Genomic DNA, 13027 nt, shown 5'->3' on the forward strand with positions numbered 1-13027 from the left:
AACCTCAGATGCTGTTTTAGTCGTTAACGGTTCCGCATCTTTGTATCGACTTGCAACATCAACTACAGTTAACGCGTATTTGTATGTGTTTTGACGTCTTAGAATTTTAATGGTATCATGTGGCAGAAGTAATATGTCAGCCTAATGAACTTCATTTGGCACATTAACTCTGAAATGTGCAAAGTGAATTTGTTTAGGCGGTGGTTGGTAAATTTGCCATATTGCCTGTTTGGATAACCACTTTTTAGCAGTATAGCGCGTAACTTTTGCTGCTTCAGCGAGTTTACTAATTGCTGCGCTACCCCTCCAATATCCTTTTGGGGAATAATAAATCGACTCCATTATAATTAATTACCAGCACCTAGTGCTAATTTACCTTTCATCGCTTATTTTATAACCAGCTAGCTTATTTTTCCTTCAGAAATTTGTCAGTGATGCAATTTAACGCGTGAATTAATTTCACATCTGCGAGATGCCTGTCTTGTAGATTTTTACTTTTATAAGCTACATCATGAGCATGACACGCTTTATCAATAGCGTGTATCGGATACTCACCTGGTTTTGGTTGATTCTCGTCATCAAGTCTGATATCAAGTCGGGTTCCAGGGCCGAAGTAACTATATCCTGGAAGATGTTTTTCTCCTGGGTATTTAGCCCACGGAGTCCCCGGTAATTTTGTTAATTTTGCTGCAATATCACCTTAGTGTTGCTATTGTTTTTTCTTGATTTTGACCTTGGTTTTGGTTTTGGTTTTGACTTTGCTTTTGATTTTGGCTTTGACTTTTGCTTTGGTTTTTCACCTGATTTGCCATTGCAGATAAATTTAAATTTCTTTGTACCGCATCGCTCACACTTACCCTTAACAGCAGATCTATTATTTTTTGTTGTATTGGTTGTTAAATCACTTGTGGGTGTGCGCGCCCTACATTTCACAGAATATAAATCCATATTCTTTTTATATATTTTCTAATGGAAATCACTGACTTTTCTGCTACAAAACGACGAGAACCAGTTAAGCATCACGCAGCGCTACCACATTATGTTCGTATGATTCTCATAGGTCCATCTGGAAGTGGCAAGACGCAATTGTTACTTTATTTAATAATGAAGTAGATGAAATGGGATAAATTATATCTGGTAGCACCATCTGTGGACGATCAGCGTTGTTATGATGTAATAAAAGATTATAATGAAAGCGCAAAATCATTAAGCGGAGATGATGTTGTTGAATTTATAACTGACATCAATGAAGTGCCAAGTATCGATGATATTGATGGGTCAATTAACAATTTAGTTGTTTACGATGATATTATGCTGGACAAACAATCAAACCCTGCCAGGATATTTTCCTGAGGTAGACACAAAAACACAGATGTAATTTATGTAACCCAGCGGTATACACAGATTCCTAAAGTGATCAGGGATAACTGTAATATTCTTACTGTCTTTAACGGAGTTGATACTCACACGTTACGAAATATACATCAAACCTGGTGTAACGGTGATATGGACATAAATAAATTAAAAAAATTCTTTAGTCGTGCTAAAATAACCCCACACGGATTTGTAACAATAAACTTACATGATCCTCGAACACGGTATCGAATCAGGTTAGATAAAATTTTTAATTAAGCAGCAGGGAGGGCGATTCTCTCAACGCGTCACCGACACTATCGCGTAGTTTTTTAAGTTACATCGAAGAAAAAAAAACTATCAGCGATAACAGGTAAGCCAATTTGTCGTTGACGGAGTTGTCTTACACTGAGTATCACATTTTTTTAACGATTTTTTACGATCCCCCAGGAAGTTGTATTTTGCGAAAATACAGGTAAATCAATTAGAGGTTGTTCGCCCTCCCTGCTGCTCTTGTTGAACATCCAAAGATAGCATACTACTATTTATTAAATAATTCGACACCCAAATAAATACCCTATTTTAAGAGGCGTTTGTATTTTCAAATTTTTGATTGCTAGCTTTAAAGTTCTAAAGTGAAATTATTTCCACAATAGCTTTTAAATGTTCACACACGATATTTATAGTAATCTAAATTAAGTTATATTGAATTATCCTACTTTGTTCGTATAAAAGCGTGTGAATTGTTTGGAAAGGGTAACGCAGTCTAATATGAATGGAATTTTATACGATATTATAATTATTAAAGAAAATCAAGGTACACTCAACGGTAAACTAATTTTATTCAGCCTGAATCAGCAGCATACAGTAATTCAAAACTTCAGAATAAACAACCAGCTTAAAAAACAAGATACTCATCCATCCAGTTTTAGGGATTAAAATCTGCGACAACTAAAACACGTACAACTCAACTCAGTTGCTATTAAAAACTCCTTCTGCATCTTGGTTCCTCTGGTTAACAATATGGTGAGAGAATAAAGTAGCAAAAATACTAAGCAAAACGCTTCAGCTCATCCACACCTGGGAAATACCAGAATGCCCCTTTGACGTTGCGAGACATTAACATGATATCATCATTCTCTTCTCTAGTTTTTCCAACCATCCTGTTCAACATAAAGTTGAAGTTATCTGGCGATGCAGCGTAGGCGATGACGAAAAGACCCGCTTCACCCGTCACAGACCCGTAAGGCAGGGATTGGCGCACTATCTCAAAAGCCTTAGGATTCTGAAAGGCATTGCCTAAAAAATAAAAGGTACTCTCTCTCATTCTCCTCTGCCATATTTATAAGCAGAGAAGCATTTTTCGTTAAATGGAAGCTTTATAGAACGAGTGGTATATCAAAGATACAGTGAACATACAATACATATATTACATATAAATACTTATAGTTGCCTACTGAATAGCGCTAACATTGACTGCAGGCTAGAATGTGTTGACTTAATGTTAATGAACTCCTCACATCCATGCCGAGTGTTTCCGCAATAAAATGTAGTTCTGTGCCTTTTGCGCTATTCACATTCCCCTTTGCAAATGTATAGGTTGATTGTTTTCTCTTTGAGTTTATATTTGTATTCGCAGTGATTTAATCGATATATGGCAAACTTATAATTTATACATGAAATGTGGATTTAATGAAGAAAGTTTTGCAATGTGAACTTATATGCTTGAACTCTGAACACGCAACCATTCGCGTACCGGAGTAGGAAAGTGAAATGACGAATTAACATGCGATAATTCAAATATTTTGGTATATTTACAGATAATCTGTCATTATTTTGCTTTAACTAACATTACTACCCACCATAACTTAACTCTCTCTCTCTCTCCCTCTCCCTCCCTCTCTCTCTCTCTCTAGTCTGTTTGACTCAACATGTAGCATTTTCATATTTAATTAATAAAAACCCTCGGTGACTTAGGAGCTTGCCTATCCTTGCATGCAAAGCCAGTTTCGACAGACTGGGCGGAAGAGATCAACTGAGTGATCCAACGGCCACGAAGGCGAATCTGTAAACGCTTTGTGGAGAGCGCAGGGTATGACAAGTCACGGAAGACGTCATAGCCATCCAATGCAGCCGAAGTCGTCCCGAGCCGTAACGAATCTTTGTACCACTGAGTTCTAACTACCAAGGCAGAGAGAGTGAGGCTGTCTCTGTGCAAAGGCTGTTTCACTTTAATCTCCTTCACGCACAGGTTATGTTGTGCACCTATCGCACAACTTGTCTTCCTCGACTCTAGAGACTACGGTTATTATTATTTAATTAATAATAAGCGATTTTTAGAACCTTATAATGGGCTTAATAAACATCAACAACTACAACAACCAAATATTAAATATACATTCATATACAAATTTGCTTTAGCCCAAAACTTTAAATTTTAATTTGTGCAGTACGAATAAACAAATATATGTAATATATATGTATTTTATGTACGCTGTATCAGTGATATACCACAAGGATATAAATTATTCATTAAAAGGAAACGACCCTTGCAGAGCTTCCGTTTAATGATAAATTCATGCAAGTACACATATTTGCCATTATAACGGAGTTAAGATTTGCTCCGGGCAAATGTGTTTTGACATAGAATAAGCTCCACACATCCCTACGAGTGTGTTCACTACAAAATGTAGTTCTATGCCTTTTCTTCTTGTTCACAATCACATTTGCAAATTGATAAGCTGGATGTTTTCTGCTTAAGTTTCTATTTTTTCAAATTGATTAAATCAATATAAAACACACTTAAGATTTAAGCATGAAATATTGTTTTTATGAAGAAACTAGAACACTAAGAACACGTTAGCTTCTTGTACACACTGAACTCTGAGGCATTCACGTACTGGCGTATGAACATTAGCTTGGAATATACACTATGAGAAATGGCAAACCTACAAGAGGTAATTAAAACATTTAAATATATTTGCAGTTGATCTAAGTTATTATGCTGCTTTAATAAATTTGATTTGACTGATCATAAAATGCTCTCTCTCATAATGTGATGTTTTATTGTTTTATTGTTGTTGTTTCTTAACCGTAATATCATGTTCTAAAAATTATTAATTAAATATGAAAAGGTCTCTCTTTTCCTTTTCCTGTGGCCTGTTTGACTTAACTTTACCATCATTCTTAGGTCGTATGACACAAGCGAAAATCCCCAATGCTAGTATTTTCATGGATTTTTGCCCATATCTTGCCACCATGATCCAGAGAGAGAGAGAGAGAGAGAGAGAGAGAGAGAGGTGGGCTTGGCGGCGTTTAGACATTTTCATATTTAATAAATAATAATTGAGTCTCTGAACATTATGATAAGTTTAAGAAACAACAACAAAAATGAAGCATTAAATACGCTGCAGTATGTATGCCTCGTAACCGACATTTTTAACTTATATTGTCGACCGGATATTTGCAACTATGTATCATTGATATTATGAAGAAAGTAGACAGATCCCAAGGAAAGTGTAGACATACCGTTACGACTAACCATATTCTTGTAAGTTACTTGGTGCAAGATCAGTTTTATGGTTTTTTTCCAACCCAAATTGTTTTTCTGTCTCACTCCATATTTCTACGTCTTGCCCCTTATGCATTATAGGGGCGAGGGGAACGGAAATAAGAAAGCATTGAGATGAAATTGTGTACCATTTTAAACTGGCTTAGAAAACGGGAACTATTAATACATTTTATCGTTATTTTCATGCGTCATTAATGATTGGAAATTCGTCATTGAGTCATAGACCTGCAGTTGAAAGGATGCTTGTATATTCGTATTATTGCGCTATGGGCGGATCACAATTTGTTATGCCAATAGTATTGGGACATCAATTTCCTTTATACCAACAGATTATATTCCATGTTATTTTTAATGTATATATATATATATATATGTTTTCATGAATTTGGGTATTATTCTTTAACATTTGGGACTATAATCAAAGCATCTCCTTAAATGTTTTTCTTTCTTTCTGTTAAAAGTTATGTCTGTGAACTATTCATAAATGATCCTGAGGTATACATTAACGTTCGCGGCATACTTTGTCGATGAATTATAATAGTACAGTCAATGAGAAGGCAAGATCCCAAGCTGAACGGTTAATATATTCAATGATATGTTCAGTAGCTGGCGATAGGCTCAATTAGGTTGCATCTCTGAATTAAAACAAAATAAAAGTCCCTTTTTAAAATATTTAAATTTGGCAAATTATTAAAGGAAATTATGACCTGCGATGTTTCATCAACAAACTTCCTTGATTCTTAAAGTACACCTCTTGAGGTTATCACAAAAGGTAGGCTAGGAAATACTTCCTTAAAGATGGTAGAATACGCTTTGTCTGCTTTGTGTGCTCGACATTGTCGCATTCAAATGAGTACGAATACATCGATGAAGATGTTCATGGCGCATATATACATTATCGCAATTTCGTCCCACCCCGCCCCCAATATAGTACTGACATGCATTTTGTCTAAGTAAGAGTAAGGTAAAATCGTTAATAAAATTAATTAAAAAAACCAAAAAAAAACCCCAAAAAAACAAAACAACAAAACATAGCAAGTATTATTATAAAACCATGCTTTTATGTTTATAAGAACAATGTCTAAATATGGAAGTGGATGTTCATTTCAGTCCTAAAAAGTTTTCACTCGAATAGGCCTGTAATTGCACTTTACGACCTGAATTCAGCTTCATAAACATTTTCAGTGAAAGAAATATCTCTCAGTGTATTTTAGGTGATGCAACAGCTAATTCCATAGTGCAAACCTCCTTTTTCGGAATTAGTGAATTCGTGTTTTTCGGACGTTAAATATAATTGCATCGACTTCATTTTGCGGATCTGTCACTGTCTACCATACTTTCTACAACAAATATTAGCCATAATTTTGTATTTCGCAGACACGATCATGTTGTTATTTGCAATGATTTTATTTCGCGTGTATTAAGAATAAACATTATAGTACTTGATATACACTAATGCTCATATCTTAAGATTGATACTGTGGATTAAAGGCAAGATAATGAAAAAGTAAAGAAAAATGCATATGGCATTTTTGAACAGTCTTGTAAATAAATGGGAATGTTTCCTATATATTACGAATTTTGATAAAATTATAATTATTTGTTTCGGACGTCAATGTTTTCCGTCTTTAATATTACCAAAGTACAACCATATAACTTCATAACAAATCTCCGTTCAGGTAAATTACTTGTTATCGTTGTGTACACTGTGGTTAGTGACACAAGAAATGAAATTAAAATTGTCCTGGAGGTAAATACTTTTATTTAATTAAAACACTTAAGTCCTACCTCCCGTCATCCTATCGACATGGTTGTGCTAACACCAACACACGGGCTTGCCAGGGAGATAAAACAGCGAAGAGTCAATTCTAGTACTTATCACAGCTTTTTCAAATACAGCGTTGGTGTGTGGACTCCAGATCGAATGGGAGAGAAATATATTCCAAAGGTTATTATCTGGGATGAAATATGTACGGTACCGTTAGAAACATTAAAAACATTTCTCGATTGGTTATTAGCAAAAAATACAGCTGTGGTTATGCGCGGCGATCACGGTCAACCACCTCCGTTTGTTTTTGTTGGACCATCTCCACACGATTGGTTGAAGAATTTTGTTGATTATTACGAAGTAGTGGCTGATGATCATAGATCTCTCGATGCAGAATTAAAGGAATTTAAGAAATTAATCAGACTGCAACCGAATAAAATTCAGTGCAAAATTATGCGCGAGGTGATTTCCGAAACTTCCTTGAACAACATTTTGAAAACGTGGAAACCAAACGATTTGATAGTGGCAAGTAGAAAGATAGTCAGAGACACACTTCAACGGCAGTTATTTCAATTACATAAGAAAAAATTCCCAACGTTACCAGTGCCATTGTGTTATAGACCAGCTGATACATGGTTAAAGAATATCGACATTGATATACCAGGACAGACCGAAAAACAGAATTTACTATTAAATGATGTTGTTGCGGTTGATATCAATGTTGTTGAAGATGCACTGCTCGCAGATAAATCCCCGTGGACGCTAGGATACGCAATGACAATACATTTATCTCAAGGACTAACTATCTCTGATACGGTTGTTTGGATCGTTGATGATCGAATCGAGTGGTCAAACTTAGTTTACTTGGCTGTGTCTAGAGAAAGAAGAATATCTCAAATGCGAAGGATTGTCTTGGATGAGTCAATAGCTGATAAAATTAAAAATGAGAACAACAATGATATAATAAGACAAAAATTAACCGGTTACAAACAGAGTGACAAAAAAATAATCGCGATTTTGACCTTAATGTTGAATTTATCATGACACTGAAGCTACAGCAGAATAAGCATTGTGCAAGCTGTAATTGTGTAATGTTGTGGCAGTATTCGAGTAAACATTCAAGGCAATTCACCGTAGATAGAAAAGATAATCGTCTTGGTCATACAAACAAAAATATGATGCTGACCTGTCTTGAGTGTAATTAAAGTCGTGGTGCTAGTTAAGTGATTTGAGTGGTAATTGTGTTTCCTCGGGAATTACTTGTAATTGTTCACGTGTAAACCCACGTTGAGGAGCAGTTGAATCCAACCTGTAGATTGCTGGTCTACCGGTAGATCTAGTTATGTAAGATATCTTATGTGTAGTGATGCTCCAGATGGGATCAGTCGCTCTTTTTTACCCTTTTCAAGTTCACCTGGTTCATATAAATATCTCACACTGACATCACCCAGTATTGGTTGTGCTGAAAAATCACGTCGTACGGGTATATGTTTTTGGTAATTGCGTTAATAGGTTTCATGTTGGTTGTTCGAGTAATTTCATTATTTATTGCAGCTATCACGCTTGGTAATCTCGCGACCCATTCGCGTGATCTTTTATTTTGAATGAATTCCTTCGCGTATTGATATCCAAATAACCGCTCAGCAAGTGTTCGATTAAATCGCTCAACAATTGCCTGATCACGGTGAATTTCAGTATGTCCTCGTCTGATGGTGACGTTATGTTGTTTCATCAGCGATGATACTGCACCCTGAAATTCTTTTCCAGGATCAACGTGTAATAAATTTGGCCATCGTAGACCACCTCGTTGATAAATTCTTTCAAACGCAGAAGCAACCTCAGATGCTGTTTTAGTCGTTAACGGTTCCGCATCTTTGTATCGACTTGCAACATCAACTACAGTTAACGCGTATTTGTATGTGTTTTGACGTCTTAGAATTTTAATGGTATCATGTGGCAGAAGTAATATGTCAGCCTAATGAACTTCATTTGGCACATTAACTCTGAAATGTGCAAAGTGAATTTGTTTAGGCGGTGGTTGGTAAATTTGCCATATTGCCTGTTTGGATAACCACTTTTTAGCAGTATAGCGCGTAACTTTTGCTGCTTCAGCGAGTTTACTAATTGCTGCGCTACCCCTCCAATATCCTTTTGGGGAATAATAAATCGACTCCATTATAATTAATTACCAGCACCTAGTGCTAATTTACCTTTCATCGCTTATTTTATAACCAGCTAGCTTATTTTTCCTTCAGAAATTTGTCAGTGATGCAATTTAACGCGTGAATTAATTTCACATCTGCGAGATGCCTGTCTTGTAGATTTTTACTTTTATAAGCTACATCATGAGCATGACACGCTTTATCAATAGCGTGTATCGGATACTCACCTGGTTTTGGTTGATTCTCGTCATCAAGTCTGATATCAAGTCGGGTTCCAGGGCCGAAGTAACTATATCCTGGAAGATGTTTTTCTCCTGGGTATTTAGCCCACGGAGTCCCCGGTAATTTTGTTAATTTTGCTGCAATATCACCTTAGTGTTGCTATTGTTTTTTCTTGATTTTGACCTTGGTTTTGGTTTTGGTTTTGACTTTGCTTTTGATTTTGGCTTTGACTTTTGCTTTGGTTTTTCACCTGATTTGCCATTGCAGATAAATTTAAATTTCTTTGTACCGCATCGCTCACACTTACCCTTAACAGCAGATCTATTATTTTTTGTTGTATTGGTTGTTAAATCACTTGTGGGTGTGCGCGCCCTACATTTCACAGAATATAAATCCATATTCTTTTTATATATTTTCTAATGGAAATCACTGACTTTTCTGCTACAAAACGACGAGAACCAGTTAAGCATCACGCAGCGCTACCACATTATGTTCGTATGATTCTCATAGGTCCATCTGGAAGTGGCAAGACGCAATTGTTACTTTATTTAATAATGAAGTAGATGAAATGGGATAAATTATATCTGGTAGCACCATCTGTGGACGATCAGCGTTGTTATGATGTAATAAAAGATTATAATGAAAGCGCAAAATCATTAAGCGGAGATGATGTTGTTGAATTTATAACTGACATCAATGAAGTGCCAAGTATCGATGATATTGATGGGTCAATTAACAATTTAGTTGTTTACGATGATATTATGCTGGACAAACAATCAAACCCTGCCAGGATATTTTCCTGAGGTAGACACAAAAACACAGATGTAATTTATGTAACCCAGCGGTATACACAGATTCCTAAAGTGATCAGGGATAACTGTAATATTCTTACTGTCTTTAACGGAGTTGATACTCACACGTTACGAAATATACATCAAACCTGGTGTAACGGTGATATGGACATAAATAAATTAAAAAAATTCTTTAGTCGTGCTAAAATAACCCCACACGGATTTGTAACAATAAACTTACATGATCCTCGAACACGGTATCGAATCAGGTTAGATAAAATTTTTAATTAAGCAGCAGGGAGGGCGATTCTCTCAACGCGTCACCGACACTATCGCGTAGTTTTTTAAGTTACATCGAAGAAAAAAAAACTATCAGCGATAACAGGTAAGCCAATTTGTCGTTGACGGAGTTGTCTTACACTGAGTATCACATTTTTTAACGATTTTTTACGATCCCCCAGGAAGTTGTATTTTGCGAAAATACAGGTAAATCAATTAGAGGTTGTTCGCCCTCCCTGCTGCTCTTGTTGAACATCCAAAGATAGCATACTACTATTTATTAAATAATTCGACACCCAAATAAATACCCTATTTTAAGAGGCGTTTGTATTTTCAAATTTTTGATTGCTAGCTTTAAAGTTCTAAAGTGAAATTATTTCCACAATAGCTTTTAAATGTTCGCACACGATATTTATAGTAATCTAAATTAAGTTATATTGAATTATCCTACTTTGTTCGTATAAAAGCGTGTGAATTGTTTGGAAAGGGTAACGCAGTCTAATATGAATGGAATTTTATACGATATTATAATTATTAAAGAAAATCAAGGTACACTCAACGGTAAACTAATTTTATTCAGCCTGAATCAGCAGCATACAGTAATTCAAAACTTCAGAATAAACAACCAGCTTAAAAAACAAGATACTCATCCATCCAGTTTTAGGGATTAAAATCTGCGACAACTAAAACACGTACAACTCAACTCAGTTGCTATTAAAAACTCCTTCTGCATCTTGGTTCCTCTGGTTAACAATATGGTGAGAGAATAAAGTAGCAAAAATACTAAGCAAAACGCTTCAGCTCATCCACACCTGGGAAATACCAGAATGCCCCTTTGACGTTGCGAGACATTAACATGATATCATCATTCTCTTCTCTAGTTTTTCCAACCATCCTGTTCAACATAAAGTTGAAGTTATCTGGCGATGCAGCGTAGGCGATGACGAAAAGACCCGCTTCACCCGTCACAGACCCGTAAGGCAGGGATTGGCGCACTATCTCAAAAGCCTTAGGATTCTGAAAGGCATTGCCTAAAAAATAAAAGGTACTCTCTCTCATTCTCCTCTGCCATATTTATAAGCAGAGAAGCATTTTTCGTTAAATGGAAGCTTTATAGAACGAGTGGTATATCAAAGATACAGTGAACATACAATACATATATTACATATAAATACTTATATTTGCCTACTGAATAGCGATAACATTGACTGCAGGCTTGAATGTGTTGACTTAATGTTAATGAACTCCTCACATCCATGCCGATTGTTTCCGCAATAAAATGTAGTTCTGTGCCTTTTGCGCTATTCACATTCCCCTTTGCAAATGTATAGGTTGATTGTTTTCTCTTTGAGTTTATATTTGTATTCGCAGTGATTTAATCGATATATGGCAAACTTATAATTTATACATGAAATGTGGATTTAATGAAGAAAGTTTTGCAATGTGAACTTATATGCTTGAACTCTGAACACGCAACCATTCGCGTACCGGAGTAGGAAAGTGAAATGACGAATTAACATGCGATAATTCAAATATTTTGGTATATTTACAGATTATCTGTCATTATTTTGCTTTAACTAACATTACTACCCACCATAACTTAACTCTCTCTCTCCCTCTCCCTCCCTCTCTCTCTCTCTCTAGTCTGTTTGACTCAACATGTAGCATTTTCATATTTAATTAATAAAAACCCTCAGTGACTTAGGAGCTTGCCTATCCTTGCATGCAAAGCCAGTTTCGACAGACTGGGCGGAAGAGATCAACTGAGTGATCCAACGGCCACGAAGGCGAATCTGTAAACGCTTTGTGGAGAGCGCAGGGTATGACAAGTCACGGAAGACGTCATAGCCATCCAATGCAGCCGAAGTCGTCCCGAACCGTGACGAATCTTTGTACCACTGAGTTCTAACTACCAAGGCAGAGAGAGTGAGGCTGTCTCTGTGCAAAGGCTGTTTCACTTTAATCTCCTTCACGCACAGGTTATGTTGTGCACCTATCGCACAACTTGTCTTCCTCGACACTAGAGACTAGGATTATTATTATTTAATTAATAATAAGCGATTTTTAGAACCTTATAATGGGCTTAATAAACATCAACAACTACAACAACCAAATATTAAATATACATTCATATACAAATTTGCTTTAGCCCAAAACTTTAAATTTTAATTTGTGCAGTACGAATAAACAAATATATGTAATATATATGTATTTTATGTACGCTGTATCAGTGATATACCACAAGGATATAACTTATTCATTAAAAGGAAACGACCCTTGCAGAGCTTCCGTTTAATGATAAATTCATGCAAGTACACATATTTGCCATTATAACGGAGTTAAGATTTGCTCCGGGCAAATGTGTTTTGACATAGAATAAGCTCCACACATCCCTACGAGTGTGTTCACTACAAAATGTAGTTCTATGCCTTTTCTTCTTGTTCACAATCACATTTGCAAATTGATAAGCTGGATGTTTTCTGCTTAAGTTTCTATTTTTTCAAATTGATTAAATCAATATAAAACACACTTAAGATTTAAGCATGAAATATTGTTTTTATGAAGAAACTAGAACACTAAGAACACGTTAGCTTCTTGTACACACTGAACTCTGAGGCATTCACGTACTGGCGTATGAACATTAGCTTGGAATATACACTATGAGAAATGGCAAACCTACAAGAGGTAATTAAAACATTTAAATATATTTGCAGTTGATCTAAGTTATTATGCTGCTTTAATTAATTTGATTTTACTGATCATAAAATGCTCTCTCTCATAATGTGATGTTTTATTGTTTTATTGTTGTTGTTTCTTAACCGTAATATCATGTTCTAAAAATTATTAATTAAATATGAAAAGGTCTCTCTTTTCCTTTTCC

At 35.7% G+C, this 13027-nt stretch overlaps 2 protein-coding genes across 2 annotated transcripts in view; both read right to left on the reverse strand.

Moving 5' to 3' along the window:
- Positions 1–2176: 2176 nt before the first annotated feature.
- On the reverse strand, positions 2177–6729 carry LOC149774767 (uncharacterized). The gene is made up of 2 exons (XM_089944798.1): positions 6713–6729; positions 2177–2652 (listed from the first exon to the last, which is right to left on the reverse strand). The coding sequence occupies exons 1-2, from the start codon at positions 6720–6722 to the stop codon at positions 2405–2407; spliced, it is 258 nt and encodes an 85-aa protein (XP_089800924.1). The 5' UTR covers positions 6723–6729; the 3' UTR covers positions 2177–2404.
- A 3972-nt stretch (positions 6730–10701) lies between these two features.
- LOC149774768 (uncharacterized) overlaps positions 10702–13027 on the reverse strand; it is a 31970-nt gene continuing 29644 nt past the window's right edge. Inside the window, exon 9 of the mRNA XM_089944741.1 lies at positions 10702–11177. Coding sequence (XP_089800867.1) covers positions 10930–11177 — 248 coding nt within the window. The 3' untranslated portion in view covers positions 10702–10929. The remainder of the gene's footprint in view (positions 11178–13027) is intronic.

Source organism: Sinohyriopsis cumingii, unplaced genomic scaffold, assembly GCF_028554795.1.
Source record: "Sinohyriopsis cumingii isolate HCF-2022 unplaced genomic scaffold, ASM2855479v2 utg000160l, whole genome shotgun sequence".
NCBI classification, from domain to species: domain Eukaryota; kingdom Metazoa; phylum Mollusca; class Bivalvia; order Unionida; family Unionidae; genus Sinohyriopsis; species Sinohyriopsis cumingii.